Source organism: Gymnodraco acuticeps, unplaced genomic scaffold, assembly GCF_902827175.1.
Source record: "Gymnodraco acuticeps unplaced genomic scaffold, fGymAcu1.1, whole genome shotgun sequence".
In the NCBI taxonomy this organism is placed as follows: Eukaryota; Metazoa; Chordata; class Actinopteri; order Perciformes; family Bathydraconidae; genus Gymnodraco; species Gymnodraco acuticeps.
Window position 1 is genome coordinate 7,137,143 of NW_022990042.1, and position 21,339 is coordinate 7,158,481.

A 21,339-nucleotide genomic window follows, 5' to 3' on the forward strand; every position below is an offset into this window, starting at 1 on the left:
GCTTGGCACTATGGGCCTGGCCCGTGAGTGGTATAACCTGAATACAGTGGGACTGCTTTAGAAGGTGATAAACACTATTCAGAGTGCAAGAGCTTCCTCCACCAGGTCCCTCTGTGACTGTAAGTGGAGGGTGTTTGAGGAGTGGTGCCTTCAAAAAGGACACATCTCTTTTCAATGTCCTGTCGGGGTGATTCTATCATTTCTACAGTACCTGATTGATAAACACAGAGCTTTCTCTACGATCAAAGTGTACCTGGCTGCTATTGCTGCATGCCATGTGGGCTTTGAGGGAAAGACGGCTAGCCAACATCCCTTGGTCTGCCGTTTTATGAAAGGCGCTCGCAGGCTCCTCCCTGTTTCCAGGTCACTGGTGCCCTTATGGGACTTGGCAGTGGTTTTAGATGGGCTCACTCGACCTCCATTTGAACCCCTGGAAGAAGCTGACATGAAACACCTGTCACTGAAGACAGTGTTGTTACTGGCTCTGGCATCTGCCAAGCGAGTCAGTGACATTCATGCGCTCTCTGTACATCCTTCATGCACTCAGTTTGCCCCGGGGCAAACGAGAGTGTTGCTGAAGCCCAACCCTGCCTTTGTACCTAAGATGGTTGGCTCATGTACCCCCATTGACATTGAGGCATTTCCTCCGCCACTGTGTTCCTCTGAGGAACAGTGGCCGAATTTGCTGTGCCCAGTCCGTGCTTTACGCACCTATATGGACAGGTCAAAAGAGTTTCGATGCAATGACCAACTCTTTGTATCCTGGGCTAACCCTCATAAGGGCAAGCCCGTTACCAGGCAACGGCTCTCCCACTGGATTGTGGAAGCGATTGATCTGGCTTATACGAGTCAGGGTTTGCAGGCACCAACGGGCCTGCGTGCTCATTCTACTCGTGGACTATGTTGTAAACCAAGCGGCAAACTGTGGGGTAGAGCCGGGAAGCCAATACGGAAGTGCCACACACTGCAGTTTATATATTGGCCGATAGGCGATGGCTGCAGAAAGGAGCAATTTCCATAGACCCCCATGTTAAAATGCCCGACTTTACAGTAGAAAAAAACATGTTTCTACCCGTGGCTCCATACATTTTATTATCGATATAGTTAGATTCCACCTTCATGATTATGGATCTGTGAGTGAATTGTTTTCTAACGCGACCCTTTTCTTTATATTAGGTCTTAAAGTGTGTGCATAAATTAGGGCGTGGTCACATTGAGTGACGGCTCTGTCAAGTGCCTGCCGCTGTTAGCTTCTTGTCTCTCTGCTAGCTGCTCCGTGAAGCTAGCTCCAGGGACTCTGCCTGCTCAGCTCATCCAGGAAACACAACTTGTAGCCGGCCGTGGTTGTTTGTTCTTCATGCTTATATATCGGACTATTGTGACTCGCTCTGCGGTTAAAACAGACGGTGCATGAATGCGGTTTTGCGGTAAGTGAAATTCTAGTGCTTTATTTATGTGTTAATGATTTTAATCAGCTACGTAATGAATGGTAAGGCTTGGGTTAGCATGTAAGCTAGTGGTAGCTACATCGGTGCTAACGATTGTAATCGTAGCCTCCAAGTTAAAATCATAGACTGTATATATAAAGGTTACAACGAAATAGACAAGTGTTAAGTGGGATAATACTGTTGAACAAACGGCTTCTGTTTGAGGTTGATAAAATAAGGTTACATCCTTGTAATTTAGAGATATTTTATTATGTAGGTAGAACTGTATGCATCTAAGGTTAATTTAAATTGGCTATGCTCAAGTATGTAGACAAGCTAATGTCGAAGTAGTGTATGTGAAATCAACCTCACAATAAGATGTGTGTATATTACAATTATTAATGTCATATTTCAAGATGATTACTTAGATATTACAATATGGTTGGTTGAGCTGGAGTTCATTATCGAGCTTACACGTTAACGTCACAGTCATCTGAAGAACGAACCCAAACCTTGTTGTTTGTATTAATTGCATTACCAAATGGGTATCAAATAAACAGTAAGCATTGGTAACACAACTTCCAAAGTTACAGTAAAATAAAAAGGACCCTGACTCGGACAATACACAATCCAACATGTTCAACAGAAGAGAATCAGTTATATTGTTTGTACACATGGTACTTTACACACATATATATATATATATATATATATATATATATATATATATATCTGTTTGTTTAAGGTGTCCAGGTGATGCAGACAGGCTGGACCAGAGAGTGAGAGACAGAACTGGACTCCTCACAGCAGTGAACTTCAGCACAGGTACAAAGACTCTTTTTTCATACTGTACAAAGAATCAATAAAGATATTGGTTTAAATGAATGAAGTATTGACTTGAATACACTGATATACATTCCATTAAACAATAGTAAATACTAGATCGCCTACACATCAGTTAAGTTGAGGGTTTTTTCCATGCAAAAAGTTACATTTAGATGATAACAAGCAATATGACTTTGTCAGCTTTCTAATTTAATGTATTGAAGGCAAAGATATTTAACACATAGTGAGAACTGCTACTATTTATCTCTCAATATTGTCTGTAAAAAACGTGGTAAAAGTTATTCTTTCAGTGAGACAACAGAGCAAGCTTCTACAGTTACACTACGTTTTGATAACAGTTAAATATTATTTTGATAATAACATATATTTCAATGTTGATGAACTTCATACTGTTCATTCATAATCTGATTGTCTTTGTAGCTCATTGTTGAAATAAAAAAAAAACATTACAATTACAAAATAATTATATCTACAGCCCCTAAACACACAAACACACCGCTTTCATAAATAACACACTTGTTCTGCAATAATATGTTTTATGTTTCCTGTCATTTTTGTTAGGAAAGGACATGCCTGAAAGACAGGATATTTTCTCCTTCTCTGAGGGTCAAGAAGAACATCCAAGAGGAACATTAAAAGCTGATGTTATGAGATTTTAAGACCAGTACAGGACATTCACTAAGAAACTACTTTTATTGTAAAAACAGTCAGCTGATCGAATGCAGCTATTTCCACATCTACACTCCATCAGCTGATTATTTATATTTGCCTCACTTTATGAGCTTCACAACATGTACCTTGTTTTGCAACGTCACAAATAAATGGGGCCAATCTTCAGTCAGATGTGAATGTGTAATCTAACATTTTCAGTAAGAATAATGGACAAAAGGAGTGCAAATACAAATACAATTTATTGAAATGTGAACCAAAAGTTAATCAAATGTTTTAAATAAAAAGCACATATGGACAGAAGGTGTAAACCTATTAAATGTATTAAACACATTTAGTCAAATAAAGTGACCGACTAGGCCTGTGCAGTTGGTATCAGCTTTGCCCAGCATGGGCTCCTTCATCAGCCCTGGTCCTCCTCGCAGAGGAAAGACCCTCAGTCCTCTCCAAACCAACAGACAGGACGTCCATCACACGGAGGTTTCTCCCTGAAGTCTCTCCTGCTCTCTGGACACCAGACTGTCTCAATCCGTCCACACTGAATATGAGAGGGGGAAAATGAAAATAATAAATGCTTTAGACAATAAGAAACATAAAGTTGACTGTTGAGTTGCTCAGTTTTTTTAGATTGTCAATACTATTACTGTATAACTAATATCTCAGGTTAAGAGGCACATTCAAATAAAGATTGGTCTTTAAATACATTTTGTCTTTTGAATTGTTTGTCTAAAGTCAAGGATCTATAACTGATACTTAGTTTTAATGATACAGTCTGGTTATTATGTTGTTTGGAGGAGGCCTCACAGGTAAGAGCGCTAACTAGCTACCATCACATGTACCTTAGCTTGACTTAAATGTATTAAACGTATAGTTAAGTGATATCAAAATATAAATAACTAATGTCATGCAAACATATTAATATTTGCTTGATTCCAGTGTTGAATTTAGCACAATTGCATACAAACGTTAAGGGGTTTTAAGATTCTGAAGTATTATGCTAAAAGCTCAATAATTTAGATTATTATTTATAGTTTTGCTGAATAGTTTCATGTCCGCTTACCTTAGAAACGTAAAATGCGACGGCAGCGTGCAGATGGGGAGCATGTTAGCTTAGCTTGGTAGCTTCAGCTAGCTCTGGAACTTCCAGCTCGGTGGCAGCAGGTCCCGCCTCGGCTCCGCCTCTTTGCCCTTATTTGGAGCAGGCTGGAGAAGGCGGGAGTTGAACTCTGACGTCACTGTTGAGCCGTTAGTGGCCGACTCCGCCTACTAAGGGCTTCACGGCAACTCTGCAGAATCCTATGGGTGACGTCACGGACCCTACGTCCATTTATATATACAGTCTATGGCTCTGAAGCGAGAAGAGGTGTTTGAATGATGCTGCGACTTGGGCTCACGTAGCGCAATATACTTAAAGGGTGGGTGGATTCCCTGACGTAGACGTCAAGATCCCCAGCCAATCAGGATTGGCGTAATGAGATTGATGCTTCTGTTTGCATATGCGTTGAGGCGCATCCCATAGTGAGACATCGAACAGAGTGTTATGAATGATAACTTACATTAAACTTTACCAAGAAGATATCTATGCTCATTTTGCTTACATTACCTTTCGCCTTGTTTAGAAGTAGTTGAAGTTTTATGCTAATAGAGGGGTTATTTTAGCCGGCTTCAAAGTCCCGTCCTCTGCGCAAATAGCGGTTCTCTTTCCCGATTGGCCGAGAGACGTTTGATGAATCATGATCCCTGGGCTGCAAAGTGTGTATCGTTGTGTCAATGGTATTAAGGGGGATCCCAGAGGTTGTTTTTTTAAAAATTACGTTTAACAGTTCGGTCGCTTGAAATACTTTTGTACGCTGGTTATGCAAAAAAGAAAATTATTTCTCTCCTAGTTCAATACATATTGGGCTAAATCATTGTCTCTTTAGTCATGAACAAAACAGCAACATATTTCTAAGGTGAATAGGAGTGATGAGTGTGTTATGTACCAAGAGTCATTCTACAATTTAGAGAGTGTGTTAACATTACACGTTGAACCACAATTACTGAGTTTAGCCTTGATCTGCTTGAAGAATACAGAATGAGTAAAAAATAAATAAATCATACAATACAGCTTTATTTGTAAAGGACTGTAAAACCTCAGAAAATAAATTAATAGATGAAATAAAAAAATCACACAGCTCAGCTCACAAACCATAAAGTAAATTAAAAAAACAATAAATAGGTCAAATCAAATGTAATCGATTTACATACTGGTTCACTATATTGTCAGAGTTATAGGGCATTCGTCACCTTGTTTTGAACATGTCATTTCAAAATCATGGGCATTAATTCTGAGAATCTGAGAATTATTATAATTTTTTTGTTTTGTTATTTTTTTTGTTTTGTACTTTGTTATAATTATTAATTTGAGTGAGAAAAAAAAAAGGAAAAAAAGAGAATATATATATATATATATATATATTATTGTTGTATGTTTTTGTTTCTGACATGTTCAATAAACTGACTAAAAACAACAACAACAACAAAATAGGCTCTCAGAAGTGTCTAATTCTCTTGGAAGACTTTCCACAAGATTTTGTAACTGGCCTGCACTGATATGCTCCCATTCAGCCTCAAGAAGGGGTACAAACTAATGTTAAAAAAAAGAAGCAATTAGGCAGATAAATAAAAATGTACTTGAATAAGTGTTCTAGATATTATCCAAATGAAAACTCTACAATGAAATTGCAAGTATGTGAAATTACACCCCAGTATAAGTAGACAGAGGACCAAGTGCTGCCCTGCACTCACACAGGTGTTGCTCGTTCAGCTAATTTGGCAGCTAGTCTACAAATGGTGTCATTTCCTGTGTGATCTAGATCATTCAGTCATGGGGACTCAACTCTACCTAGGTGTAATAGTCGTGGCTCTTTTTGCAACAACTGTTGCTAATGCAGGTATTCTTAGCACATGCATGTAAACATCTGCTTTTGTTGGGGAATGTATGGGGAAATATATAATAATGATTTGTTTGCAGAAATCAAAGTAAACTGTGAAAAAGACTCCATAAGCATCACATGGAGGATCCATCCGATGCTGGTGCCATTTGCAGCTCGTCACTTCCTCGGAAACTGCATGGCATCCCGGTTTAATGTTCTGCCCAGCGGAGAGGGGAACGCTGAGTTTAACTACACACTAGATGACTGCAATTTTAAAAGACTGGTAATGTAACTGCCATGTTTCACCAGAATATCTCTCAGCCTTATTAATGTCATAATGAGCTTTTTTTTAATTCTTCAGATGAAAGGGAAAAAGCTCCTCTACAAAAATGAGTTGACTTTCAGGCCCCAACCAAGGTCGAGTCCTGCATCTTATGTGTATCCCATCGAGTGTGTTTATCCAAGGTAGGAGTTTCGTTCTTATTTAAATTCAAGTTTAAAGCTGATATATGGGATAAATGTTGTTAATATATTTCAGACCTAAGGGGTGGATTCCTCCTTTCCTGAACGCGGGGTCAGGTGTTGCCGAAGGCCGGGGAGGTCTGAAGTTCCACATGCTGCTCCTAAATGGTGAGGGCTCATGCTCCCAAAGGCAAAACACTCAAAAAAAGCACACTAAGCAGTTTTTACTTTTCCCGTTACAGAAAGAATAACAGCGGTAGCGGAGACAAATGTCATCCCCCTGGGCTCCTTCATGCCAATATGGGCAACAGTGGCGCAGGAGTCCCATCAGCCATTGCTGCTGCTCATGGAGGAATGTGTGGCAGCCACTACGTCTGAGCTGCAGGCTAACAGCAATGTGTACCCCATCATTACAAATAAGGGGTGAGATCCAGTCTCTAATTTGTTTAATTGTTTTCTGGAGTTTAGTCCTTATCGCTTATCTGAATGTCTTCAGGTGTCTCTTGGACAGTGAGAAGGGAAACTCCATGTTTCTCCAGCGGTACCAGTCCTCTGCAATCACCCTCTACCTGCAGTCCTTCAAGTTTGGTCTCGGTGAGGGTGTAAATGGAAAGTGCTCTAAAGAATATTTGGTTCCTAGCTAAAATGTATGTTTCATCTGCTCCTCAGGTGTACATTCACTGCAAACTGCTCGCATGGGATCCTGAAGTTCTAAGTGAAAGCAAGAAAGCTTGCCACTATGTAAAGGAAAATGAGAGGTAAGGGAAGAGTTTGATATGTTGGAAGTATGTGAACATGTTCTTGCCAGAAGTTTAATAGAATGAATGCAACTGATGCCATGTGCAACAAGTATGCACCATTAGCCAAGGCGGCTAGCTTATTTTAGTATAACCTATCCAACTTGAAGTAGATTAATGCATGTACTTTGATCAGTATTGTGCTTTTATATATCTATAACAAATGATCTCTAACTAACAAAGTATAGACAACAATTGTGACAAATGATAATTGTAAAATATTTAAGAATAACAATATATTAGTTTTAAAAGGAGTGGCACTCAAATGATTAGCCAACCTAATGAGATGGGCCTAAATTTAAAAAAAAGCCCTGAGCTTTTCTGTTCACTTTTTTTCTGCACTGTAGATGGAAATGTATCTTTTGGTCCTTTTTTAGCAAATGTTATTAACTTGATATTTATTTAATTTTTTTAAAGCCATGCTGATGTATTTGAGCCTTGACTGTTGTTGCTTCCTTAGATGGGAACTCCTGGATGACCCCATGCAGAGCTCCATTTGTGACTGCTGTTCTAGGACCTGCAACACCCGCTCAAAGAGAGGAGACGAATGGGGTATCGCTCTTATGCCAACTTGTATGCTTTTTGATCTAGTGTAGTCTTTTTCAATTTGAAGTTATATATTTTCTTTTCCATCTCAGAATCCAACGGCTTCCGGCACACTTCTGTGTTAGGACCCCTGATCATAATGGATCCATCGCAACAAAATACCCACAATGCATCAGATGTTCCCATTGCTGACCAAGATTAATGAGTATTTATTTATGGTATTTGTCTTGAAGTTTTGTTCAAAACTTGCCATAAGACTAACGTTGCTAAACGTTTTCTCAACAGGAAGTCCAGTCTAGGATTGGGGAGACTGAACAGAGGGCCCAGTGGTGGACGACATCCATATGCAGATTAAAGTTGTCTATAATCTCTGTATAAATAAAACTGTTAACTCCTCAACTGTGTCCATCTGTCCTATCAGTAGAATTTTACTAATTATGTGTGACTTTTGTCATTGAAAGATACTGTAAAGTTCTGTCAATTATAATGTAACCTTTAAGTCCTCAGACAAATTGTAATGGCCATATGAGTTGGAGTATAGCCCTGAATTTTTCTTTCACTTTCCATTTTACATTGAGCTCTGCACATGATATAAATTCTGACATTACATACACCACCAGATTCAAAAGCTATTAGTGATCTGTCTGGTATTACAACTATGGCAATTGTTTATGTTGAGATTCATTTGAAAAGACAATTCTGATCTGAATTTATTTTTTAGGCATTAATGCCTGCAGTTGAATAGTTTACTTTCTGGCCATGAATATAAAATCAATAGGGATGGCCTGCATGGCACGTGTTTATGCAGTTAAAAGATTACATCATAGCACCAACTCTAATATTCAGATGTGTGTGGATATTTTCTCACTGAATACAACTTAAATGAACTGAAACATTTCAGATATAAAAATATCACATTTGAATACAGGACATCTGATAAAGGAACACTACCTTCCCCCAAATGATTTGTTTAGAAATGACTCGCCTTTTAATTCTCAAAGAAAACTTTTTCTTGCATGACTTGACGTTGAACAAAGAATCCCAACGTATACATATATTAATGTTAATATATATAACAGCAAAACTAAATCAAAACCTCAGGAAGACATCCAATGCACTATCATCCTTAAAGTGTTTTAAATAAGAATTGAAGGTAGTCAGACAGGATAATAAATTGATTAACAAATGGTAATTTTGTGCTGCTGATGAAGTCGAATGAAAATGAATTGGGTGTAAGGACTAATGTAATTGGATGCTCCCCATGCTGTAATCAGTGTGCTGGCTGCTGCAGCTGGGCCTGCTGACAGGCACCAGGTGAAAGACGTCATCTTGATTGATGCCTCTCAGGAACAAGGTATAAGAACATTCACTGTGTCAGTAGCAAGCATGCAGTCATGATGGTTTCATTTTGTCAAGGTGCACTGCTTCTGAGCTTGGCAGCTGCCATGGCGGTATATGCAGGTAAGACTGGAAACAATTAAAGTCATGTTATTATCCTTGACTCAAATAGTTGAGTCTAAAGCTAATTTATTTGTGTTGCAGACGTGAAAGTGGACTGTGGGCCAGATTTTGTGACGCTGATGTGGACAGAAAGCCGACCCCAGGCCGACACGTCGCTTCTCCGTCTGGGTAGCTGTTTCCCAACCAGTTTCTCAGCAGGAGAGGCCTACTTCTATGTGGATCTCACTGACTGTAACTTTAGGATACTGGTATGTGTGTATATATATTTTAAACCTGCAAGCTGTGAGTCTGCTATATTTCCTACAGCTCTCTCAGGGGGATCTTTGTCTCTCTAACAGGTCACCGGGGATGTGCTGCTGTACAGCAATGATCTGACCTACGTTGCTTCTGAGGATTCTTACAATTTGGCCTTCACTCACCCAGTTGTCTGTGTGTATAAGAGGTTAGTGTTCATAACAACTACAACATAAGGTGCTAAAGGGTGACCCTTCACTAACTATTCCAATGTGGCATTTCCATGGCCTGGGAAAGTTCAATTTGATAATAAGCTTCTCCCTCAAAGCCATCCACCATAGAAGTCCGTCACAAACTTGTTATCATCAGGTATAAAGCCTGAAGCTGCTACATAGACAATGAATGGGTTGAGTATTCTCAACAAAAAATCTATCCATTTACTGAGAACATTCCCCAATGTGTGCACTCTGTGTTATCATTTTTCCCAATTCATTGTCCATTGAGTTGCTCCCATAGTTTTAAATGGACATCACACATTTAAGTATCAGGACTCTTGTTTTTAGCATTTCGGAGGAAGTAGTTAATGTCTACTTATTTTCGACTGTCTTTTATGACTTTGTATTGTCATACTGATATTCTGTACAAACTGTGAAGTCCACCGAGACAAATGTAACCTTTGTGATATTTGACTGTATAGATAAACATTGATGTTACCATAGGCGTAACATTTAATAATGAGCTCTAAGTAAATGTGAGTATACAGGCTCGCGCTAATACGTTTTCAGTTTCACGTGGCAGAATTTTCTGTACACATTCTGCTTTATTTTGTGCAGACCCAAAGACTGGTATTCCAGCCAGCAGATCTATGACCCGGTGTTTAAAACCTACGGTCTAGGAGATCTGCAGTTTGCCATTGGCCTTATGAATGGTGGGTAAACAACATGTGAAACTCTCTACAAACGGCAGCTCTCCCTGACTTTTGTAACTTAATGACTTTTCCTTTTTACTGCCCTAGATGACTTCTCAGGCCCCGCTGAATCTACAAGCTTTCCTCTGGGCTCCATCATCCCCATCATGGCTAGTGTGGTGCAGAAGACCCATCAGCCCTTGCTGCTGCTTCTTGAGGAATGTGTAGCAGCTACCACACCAGAGCTGCACCCTGAAAGCACCATGTACCCTATAATCTCCAATAAAGGGTACTCTAATGGCTATAATCATTGACTTAAAAAATGTGTTTTGGTAATATGCTAATTAATTTTCTTTAACCCAACAGATGTCTTTTGGTAAGTGTGTCGTCACAATCAAAATTTGAACCTAGGCAAAAGTCATCGGAGATGCGCCTATCACTTCAGACCTTTAAGTTTGCTATGGGAGAAGAGGTAAATTGGCCTTCTAAATTGTACATTTTGGTTCAGATGCAAGGTTTGATTGTGGAAACTGAGATTAATTTATGACTCCTATATTTTCCCTCTACTCAACAGGTCTTTATCCACTGCAAACTTTTGGCTTGGGATCCCAATGGTCTTGACAGCACTAAGAAAGCCTGCCACTTTGTCAAAGGGCATGGGTAAAAATATTACTTCAATATATCAGAATTTGACTTGTAGGTAACTTTGTTTTACATGAGATGACTTATTCAGCTTTAGCCCAGTCTACTGAAGATACAGATGGATCCCATTCATAACTGTTCAAACTTCGTGAAGACTTTATTTGGAAGAGTTGAGATGCATTTTAATTATCTTTTCATCCAATCGTCATGAACTCAGTTGGGAGTTGCTGGACAACTTGGCCCAGAGCAATCTTTGTGACTGCTGTGAATCGAAATGCAAGTCAAGGAGGCAGAGGAGTGTTGCGTCAGGTATGTATACAACTTCTGCTGTATTATACTTGATTTGTTGACTTGTACTAAAATATATATGTTTGCAGAGAAACATGGAATGGTACAAAAAGCAGTCATTGGGCCATTTACCATCACAGATGTGAATTCCTGAAGGTAAGGGTTTCATATTTCAATATTCATTTATTCTGAACGGCTACTTTAAACTTTGTTCTCCCAACAGGAATGGATCCATTTCGCTGACTGGTTTCTTCAATCTGAATTCAGTTTTTATTGTTTCGTAATCTTTTGCGAGCCTGTCTCTTTGCATTTTAGATTGTATGTTGCTAATAAAACAATGTATCTGAACCACTTAATTGAAGTTCTCAAATTCTTAAGTTTGACTTGCCTTTTGTGTGAAACGGTTTAAACTAAGCTGTTTTACTGAATCATGATGACCTAATTTCTGGCTAAAACAAAGATGCACACATCTGGTTGCAATAAATGGTTTGTTTTGGGAACATTTCCAGGTCTGTTTTCAAAGGTGTTTTTTTCCCTGTGATGTGTCAATTTCCCAAATATATTATTCACATTAATGCCCCGGCCAAACGAGGACGAAAACGGCTAAACGCATAGGATTAACGCAAACGCAATCGCAAAAAAGCTTCCGTCCACACGCAATAGTCATCCGGATAGTGTCTGTCCACACGAGACAGCTCCAACCGCTGGAGAAGCTGCAGTACATATGCAGGAGCCTGTACGTGGCGCTGTAACTTCCTCCACAAAAGCAGCGTTGGTTGTCATGGTTGCCCTTCTGTTTATTCTCCGCGGTGGGGGCCGAGGGAACCGGGCAGAGTTTTTCGCCAGTCAACATGTATTAAAGTTGAAATCTTCCGACAAAATTATAAAAGTGCCGGTCAAAGGTCTTGTTATTTATTGAGCTTTAAAACATGAATAACGACTCTATATAATAAAATACACGGAGCCTCTCTTTTTTTCCTCCTTCTCTTCGGACAGCGTCTGTTTCATGCAGCAGCTGATCCAGTAATGAGTGACCCGGCCGACAGTAAAAATAAACATATTTATAACTAGTTTGAGAGGTGTCTCCGTCCTGTCAGATAAGACTTCACTCGCGTTTATGTCCATATCGAGAGAAAGATAAATAATCTGAATTCAGTGTGCAGTTTACTTTGACGCGGGGGTGAGCAGCAGAGGTGGGGAGAGGCGCGGCTATTGCCTCATTAGCAGAAAATGATCGTATAGGTCGTACACACGGAGCCGTTGGACCCCCCCAGAGCGTTGCGTATGCCGTTCTATCCACCGTGGATCCCGTTATCGTTACCGCAGTCGTTTAGTGCCGTATTCGGTCGTCCTCGTGTGGCCGAACGGTCTATATGACACTAAACAGTAACGCAAACGACCGTTTTCGTCCTCGTGTGGCCGGGGCATAAATGAATCTTGAAAGCAATTGGATTACATTAAACTTTTAGTTGACGTTAATGCTTAACATGTAGGTATTTTTATTCTGTATTCTTCAAGCAGGTCAAGGCTAAACTCAGTAATTGTGGTTCAACGTGTAATGTTAACACACTCTCTAAATTGTAGAATGACTCTTGGTACATAATACACTCCATCACTCCTATTCACCTTAGAAATATTTAGCCCAATATTTATTGAACTAGGAGAGAAAGATTTTCATTTTTTTTGCATACAAAAGTATTTCAAGCGACCGAACCGATAAAGGTAATTTAAAAAAACAACCCCTAGGATCCCCCTTAATACCATTGACACTACGAAACACACTTTGCAGCCCAGGGATCATGAGTCATCAAACGTCTCTCGGCCAATCAGGAAAGAGAACCGCTATTTGCGCAGAGGACGGGACTATGAAGCCGGTTAAATAACCCCTCTATCAGGATAAAACTTCAACTACTTCTAAACAAGGCGAAAGGTAATGTAAGCAAAATGAGAGTAGATATCTTCTTCGTAAAGTTTAATGTAAGTTTTGAGTCGGTTTCTTAACCTAATGTTTGCCAGTAGACAGCCAAATCAAACAATTGTTTAAGCTAGTATACAAACACTTTGGTGGCTAACACAGACTAGGGCTAACAGTATAAATGCACCTATTAGCATGGTCAGTGGCGGTTCTAGACCAATTTGACTGGGGGGGGCCACTGGGGGGCCAGTTATTTTCTGAGGGGGGCACAATAAATGCAGGACGAAAAAGAGAACTAGACAGTATGAAGTAATTGCGTATAAGAAAACAATGCAATACAGTTATTGGTATTTGTTTCAGTACACTTATTTATTTCAGATATATCTTATAGTTATTACTGTTAGCTTCAGCTTAAGTTATAGTACAATTTTTGCACTAACACCATATCATATTTATATAAAAATAAAGGCAATGAACAGTTACATCTCTACTTTACATCTACAATTACACGGATACAGTAGTTTAACTCACCTTCAATTATCGTGGTAGTCTCTCGAAACGTAGCTTTCAATCAGTCTTTCTTGGATGCAACAGCCTCTGATGATCCGAGATGAAAAGTGTTTGTTTTTCGCACGCTTCAACCGGACAGTGAAAGTGAGTGCACCGTGACCGCTCTAATGGGTCTGACTAGAATGACGACTAACGTTAGTTCCGCCTATTCCGTCATTCAATAAATTGTGTGATAAATCATACATTTTTCATTTTTTTCACTTTTTTCACTTTTCATTTTTAGGGGGGCCACAGGGGGGTCAGAGGTCAGTATTAGGGGGGCACTGGCCTAGAACCGCCCTTGAGCATAGTTAATGAGAAGCTAACTTTATATACACTTTAAGTTGCCATACCTAACTGTGTGTCTTGTCATTGCAGAATTCAGCTAGATGTATAACTATGTGCAAAGGTGTGGGTGTAATGAATTTACAACTAATACATTGTGGGCAAAAAAACCTCATTGTAAACCCAAATGTAAAAATATTAATTGAGTAAAAAATAAATAAATCATACAATACAGCTTTATTTGTAAATGACTGTAAAACCTCAGAATATAAATTAATAGATGAAATAAAAAAATCACACAGCTCAGCTCACAAACCATAAAGTAAATTAAAAAAACAATAAATAGGTCAAATCAAATTAAATCGATTTACATACTGGTTCACTATATTGTCAGAGTTATAGGGCATTTGTCACCTTGTTTTGAACATGTCATTTCAAAATCATGGGCATTAATTCTGAGAATCTGAGAATTATTATTATTATTATTATTTTTTTGTACTTTGTTATAATTATTAATTTTAGTGAGAAAAAAAAAGGAAAAAAAGAGAATATATATATATTATTGTTGTATGTTTTTGTTTCTAACATGTTCAATAAACTGACTAAAAACAACAACAACAAAAAAATAGGCTCTCAGAAGTGTCTAATTATCTTGGAAGACTTTCCACAAGATTTTGTAACTGGCCTGCAATGATATGCTCCCATTCAGCCTCAAGAAGGGGTACAAACTAATGAATTAATATAATGAAAGTCTGAAAAGTTATCATTTGTGAATTGACATCTTGTGTTTCCAAAGGAGTAATCTAAAATGGACTGGTTCCACTGTAATCAGTGCTTTACAAGGAGTGGGTCGAAGTTTGCCGTGAGCAGCTGCGGCCACATCTGCTGTGAAGCATGCATTACATCTGGTAAGTAGGGGTGTGAATTCCAAGTTACAACACGGTAAGATATTGTATCGATTCTTTGGAAAACGATACGACAATTTGCTGATATCACAAAGTCTACCACAACGCGACTTTCACTTGATTAAATTTAGTGGCACGCCATCGATATGACAATATATCACAGTACCATGCAAGAAAAAGGTTACATCAATAACAACTCACAAAAAGCTATCAAAAATATTACTTGACAATTAGTGTTTTTTCATAAAATGACTTGATACATTTTTTGATACAAGTTGATGGTGTATATTGATTTTTTTCACTTTGCTACTAATAAGACAGCTAATAAGCTAAATCGATTTCCTTTCACTTGTTAAGCAAAATTCTTTAACATCGTGGCTTCAATTAGACATTTTCAATTTGGCATTTTCGATACTATATATATCTTTGTTTCTTATTTCTTAAGTTAACATACAGTAAGGTTACTGTTGACTTACATAATACACTCCCTAATGATCCCTGACATCGATGCTGCATGGTCCTTCTTTTATGACTCCTTTAGTATGGTAATCAATAAACATGCTCCCATAAAAAAAAAGAGGATAAAAAACCGATGCAGTCCTTGGTTCAACCGAGATTTAGCTGAACTGCTTCACCTCAAGAACTCCACCTGGCGCAGGGCTCGTCACTCAAAATCCCACGACGATTGGCTATCATTCAGGAAAATTAGAAATAAATCTATACAGGCTATCCGCAAAGCCAAGGTTGATTTCTTCCATAATCAATTCAACCTCTGTGGATCCAATCCAAGGACATTCTGGAAAACAGTGAAAGAGATGGAGAATAAACCCCCATCCTCTCATCTCCCTAACTCCCTCGTTATTGAGGACACAGTAGTCACCGGTATTGAACGCATAGCAGAGCTCTTTAACCAGCACTTTGTTAAATGTGGGAACCTATTTGACTCTATAGCGCCTCCTAAGCCCCCCACCAACACTCCGCCACCCCTCTAGCGCAACCCCATGTCACAGCTTCTGCCTACAGGAAGTTAGTGAGAACGATGTGCTGGAGGTCCATAGCAAACTTGACCCCAACAAACCTGCAGGTCTTGATGGGCTAGACCCCTTCTTTTTTAAAGTTGCAGCCCCGATTATTGCAGAAGCTATCTCCCACCTTTGTAATCTGTCCATACAGACAGCAGTGCTACCTTCTGCCTGGAAGGCAGCCTCAGTGCAACCTTTGTTTAAAGGGGGAAACCATGCTGACCCCAACTGCTATCGTCCAATATCCATTCTACCCTGTATAGCGAAAGTGTTCGAAAAGTTAGTTTGCAAACAGCTAACATGGTTTCTGAAGACTTACAACATACATGCAGACATGCAGACATGCAGTCTGGGTTCCGTGCAGGTCATGGGTGTGAGACGGCGACTCTCAAAGTCCTAAATTATATCATCAATGCCCTTGACTCCAGACAATACTGTGCTGCCATTTTCATCGATCTTGCCAAAGCCTTCGACACTGTAGATCACCGACTGCTTCTGGGAAAGCTTAGATGCATTGGTGTCACTAACCAATCGATAGCCTGGTTTGAAAACTACCTGTCTATGCGCACCCAGTGTGTAAAATCTGAAAATCTGATGACACAGCCCCTATCCATCTCTAAGGGAGTACCACAAGGCTCTATCCTAGCACCCATCCTATTCTCAATATATATAATTGACATGGAGAAATCAGTGGGCAACTCCTCTATCCACCTATATGCCGATGACACGATTCTGTACACTGCTGGCCCTTCCCCAGATACTGTCCTGAAAACTCTTCAGGATAGATTTCAGAGAATCCAGTCACATCTCTCTGCCCTTGGCCTGGTCCTGAACACCACTAAAACCAAGATCATGTGGTTTGGCCGCAGTGGTGCCTCCCAAACTGGCACTATTGTGACCGCCGATGGCCGGGACCTCGAAATAGTTACATCTTATAAATACCTTGGATTTTGGATTGACAGTAATCTGTCATTCTCAGAACATCTCTCCAAAATTCAGACCAAGGTTAAAGCTAGACTCAGCTTTCTATATAGGAATCGCTCCTCATTCACTTCATCTGCTAAACTCTCTCTGGTCCAGATGACTGTCCTTCCTCTGTTCGACTACGGTGATACCATCTACCGCTCGGCGTGTAAAGGAGTTCTTGATCATTTAGACGTTCTGTATCACTCCGCCATCCGCCTCGCCACCAATGCCCCCTACAGGACACACCACTGTGACCTGTACTCTCTGGCTAACTGGCCCTCTCTTGAGACCAGGCGCAACATCCATTGGCTGATGTTTGTTTACAAAACACTCCTAGGCCTCACCCCCTTCTACCTCACACAATTACTGCAACTCCGCCCACCACCGACGCACAACACCCGGTCAGCTACAATCATCCTGCTAAAGATCCCCAACACCCATACATCCTTTGGCCGCTCCGCCTTTCAATTTGCAGCAGCAGATAGCTGGAATGTCATCCAAAAAACATTGAAAATGAAAACCTTTGTCTCCCCCCCGCACCTTCAATGTCACTATTATAGACACCCTGGTACACACATGTAGCTGCTTTGCCTGATGCTGATTTTAATGACTGATTGAACCACAGCAATATTGTTTTAGAGTTTGTATATGTTTAACTGCTATGCCTGTCATCTTTGCTCTATGTGTTTGTGTTGTCTCCTGTGTTCTGTAGTTCCCGGAGTCTGTCTTTTTATTTTCATCCCCTCAGGAAGCATTTTGCCTCCTGCCAGGTCATCATTGCAAATAATAATTTGTTCTTAATTGATTTTCCTAGATAAATAAAGGTTCTACTACTACTACTACTACTACTACTACTACTACTACTACTACTACTACTACTACTACTACTACTACTACTACTACTACTACTACTACTACTACTACTACTACTACTGCTACTACTACTACTACTACTGCTACTGCTACTGCTACTACTACTACTACTACTACTACTACTACTACTACTACTACTACTACTACTACTACTACTACTACTACTACTACTACTACTACTACTACTACTACCACCACCAGGGCCGCCCCTGGCCAACTTGGGGCCCCAAGCGACATTGTGAGATGAGGCCCCCAACCGACAGGAGTGAAACATTTAATTTTATAAATACTATATTATTTTATTATTGTAATATAGTCAAGACAAAACATGCCTATGACATGCTCAAAAAACTGATATTTCTTAAATCTGTATTCAAATGTAGTTCCCTCTGTCAGCAATGTATCAACAACTACACACACATTTCTATCAGTATTTCTCTGTGTTGTGGTTAACATGATGATGACTGTTAGGAGTTAAGGGGAGAGGCTGAGCATCACCATCAAATGTGCAAATTGACATAAAAATGAATAAAAGGGGAACAAATGCTCCATGTTTTTTAGGCTGTAAACTTTAACTGTTATGCAAGCCAACTAGACAGACAGTCAGGGCCAAATGCAGACACTCACTATGACTCGCGAAAGTCAGAAATGACCACCAAAACAGAAAGATATGGACACAAGATGTGTGCAACTGTATTTAGTTTCCTATCCATTTGAACATGATTTAAGTGGGGGGGGGGGGGGGGGGGGGGGGGGGGAACTCACCTCCTCTAGGGGGGTCCGGGGGAATGCACCCCCGGGAGGACTTTTGTTTTTTAATATTGAAGTTAAAAGCATCAATCTGGTGCACTTTGAGAGCAACATTAGGAGATCTATGGATACATCTCTCAACACGATATGAAACAGAACTGTAAGCAGATTTTCTTTTTCTTTATGGATATTTTACAAATCACTCCCCTTTCAAACTGTATTCTTTTTTATTAATAACAACTTTTTTGTACTGTCATATAGTATTTTATACCTGTTTTTCACATATTCTCTTATTTTTTTATAACTATAATGATCATATAAAGGTGTGCCTTTACCTCACTGAGCTGAGGTTATCAGAGCCTCTCAGTCTTTCAGGAGAGAGCTCTCTAAAGCTCTCCCCCCACGGCCGCTTACAATGTAAATTCCAATGTTAATAAAAGCACACAGAAGCTGTGTACGTTTTTTGGGAGTTTGATTTATTTTAAATGAACACAAATACAAAATTAAAACCTATAATTGCACACTAAAACCATTATTTCAAAAAAAGAACAATTTCACACAAACCTCTGGTTTTTATTGGGGCTGGGGCAGTTCAATTTGAAGTTGGGGGGGGGGGGGGGATGTGTGCCATAGTTTATGGGCGCTGTACGCAATATAGGCGTAGTTCTGTTAGTATAAGATAATAAGATTTACTTTGTTGATCCAAAATCGGGAAACTGTGTTGTTATGAAATAAAAATAATTTTTTTTTTAAATTTCGAACTTTTTTTTTTTCTCCCCAATTTTCGGCGCCCCCTATGGGTCGATGCGCCCTTAGCATTCGCCTATACTGCCTATGCCGAGGGCCGGCCCTGCAGACAGTTTATTACTCTTCCTCCTGTACATTAGCAGATAAAAGGCATAACATACTTGAATGAATGGTAAATAAAGAATGCTGGAAATAACTGCATCTCCATTAGCCTGTATGCTCTGCAGAGACTGCCTTCTTCATGTCGTGAATTGCAGCTGATGTTTTATTGGCAATTGGCAATTTGACTTATACATTCGCAAATTGTACATTTGACTCATACAATAACCCACCTTCGAGTGATGCTCTAGTTTCTTCATGTTTTGTTTTTTTCCCTCTAGCTTGCGCCGGACTGAAACTGTCTTTTCACCGACATCTCTTCACCTGCACTAGTGGCCGAATCAAAGCCGTGATTGGTCAGATGTCGATTCATTGTAACGGTGTCGGGTTATAGACGTGCTCCCCTTGTCACCTCTCACTCTCGCGTGTCAGCGGGTGCGCGGAGAACTGCGCACAGCAGCTGAGGCCCTCTGGGCGGGGCCCCCTGCACAAGGTGGGGCCCATGCAGCCTGCGTGATTGGCCTGTAGGGAGGGGCGGCCCTGACTGCCCTGACTACTACTACTACTACTACTACTACTACTACTACTACTACAACTACTACTACTACTACTACTACTACTACTACTACTACTACTACTACTACTACTACTACTACTACTACTACTACTACTACTACTACTACTACTACTACTACTACTACTACACTTAAGTCAAAACAAATCTTATTGATAATATTTTCTCTTGTATTTATTTTCATTGCATTTGATATTGAGGTAATCCTAAGTAACAGAAAGTAATCATGTTACATTACTTCTATATTTTGACACTCAGATTAGGTTACTGATTTATTTTCTTTGCAGCTAAATAATCATTTTAACGGAATACATTTGTACAAGTAATCCTCCCGACCCTGGTCATTAGTAATTCATATTCAGCTATCAATTAAAATGTTGTTTGCTCTTTGTTTTTTTCAGACTCCTGGATCAGCTACCTCTATTCACAGCCACAGTTCACTTCATGGACATGCACACAGTAAGTGTTGTGAAGACGCTTTGGCTGTAACATGCAGTCCTTCTTTAATCATTAATCCTTTCACCTCTGTCTTTGAAAAGGAACTCCCATATCCTACAACACTCCTACAAGGTAAGAAATGCTTTACGAATAACTTGTGAAACTTTGTATCACATTTTCAAGAAGGGAGGATTTTCTTGTGTAGTCGTGAGTCAGTCCAATTCTGTCCTCCCCAGAACTCAGCGTCAGACTCCTAATGCCTTCCAGTTCCCGTTTATGAGTGGATTATCATTACAGTCACCCAGGCACTGATGAAGCTGGGATATTTTTGTCAGTTGATGTTGACAGTTGACATCAGCTTTGTTTTCTCAGTTAGTGAAAGAAAAACATGTTTTTGCCCAGTAACAGTTGGATGTTGATTTAATGTCACAATTTATCATTGTTCCATTGACGTTACCCTGTGGTTCCATATTATCATATTGTTATTGATTGACCGTTAATTGACCGTTTTACTGCCATAAATTGATGTTCAATTTATGACAGTACAATTGTATGTGTTTCTACAAATTGCTTTTGCTTGGAGTTTACATTGATATAAAAATAAATGTTATCCGTCAGGATCAGTTGGTGTCATTACAGCACACAAAAAAACATTGCTCACACATGAATAGAAAGGCAAATCCTTTACTGGTTTCCAGTGACACAATTGTGCAAAATTTCAAACTGGATGAAATACATGGAAGACATCTGCAAAGGAAGACACTAAGCGTTGTGGCCATTTTCCACCAGCATTAATGCTTCATTACTAATACAATGACAAAGTGACACTGCTTGATCGACTTTATTGTAATCTAAACCAGATATTTCTATTGAGCTAACTGACACCATTAAAACCCACTTCCTGTGTACCAAGCTAAACGTTCCGGACGTGATGGAACCAGAGCCCAAGGAAAAGTGGTTCCACTTTGGTAAACAAAACAAAAATAGATTTGTAAGTTACGTATATAGAAAGATGTATTTAA

At 39.6% G+C, this 21,339-nt stretch overlaps 2 protein-coding genes and 1 long non-coding RNA gene across 3 annotated transcripts; all 3 read left to right on the plus strand.

Annotated features, from left to right (window-relative positions):
• The first annotated feature begins 5,808 nt into the window (after positions 1-5,808).
• LOC117545611 (zona pellucida sperm-binding protein 3-like) lies at positions 5,809-8,021 on the plus strand. The gene is made up of 10 exons (XM_034215465.1): positions 5,809-5,875; positions 5,956-6,140; positions 6,219-6,322; positions 6,396-6,487; positions 6,562-6,742; positions 6,816-6,921; positions 6,989-7,077; positions 7,577-7,668; positions 7,755-7,867; positions 7,948-8,021. The coding sequence occupies exons 1-9, from the start codon at positions 5,809-5,811 to the stop codon at positions 7,862-7,864; spliced, it is 1,026 nt and encodes a 341-aa protein (XP_034071356.1). The 3' UTR covers positions 7,865-7,867; positions 7,948-8,021.
• A 1,011-nt stretch (positions 8,022-9,032) lies between these two features.
• LOC117545563 (zona pellucida sperm-binding protein 3-like) lies at positions 9,033-11,546 on the plus strand. The gene is made up of 10 exons (XM_034215395.1): positions 9,033-9,123; positions 9,205-9,371; positions 9,462-9,565; positions 10,191-10,285; positions 10,373-10,553; positions 10,631-10,736; positions 10,839-10,924; positions 11,124-11,215; positions 11,284-11,350; positions 11,418-11,546. The coding sequence occupies exons 1-9, from the start codon at positions 9,057-9,059 to the stop codon at positions 11,346-11,348; spliced, it is 963 nt and encodes a 320-aa protein (XP_034071286.1). The 5' UTR covers positions 9,033-9,056; the 3' UTR covers positions 11,349-11,350; positions 11,418-11,546.
• An 8,651-nt stretch (positions 11,547-20,197) lies between these two features.
• On the plus strand, positions 20,198-20,725 carry LOC117545565. Its single transcript, XR_004568858.1, has 3 exons — positions 20,198-20,338; positions 20,419-20,449; positions 20,554-20,725. It is a non-coding gene; the product is annotated as an uncharacterized LOC117545565 (long non-coding RNA).
• The last annotated feature ends 614 nt before the right edge of the window (positions 20,726-21,339 follow it).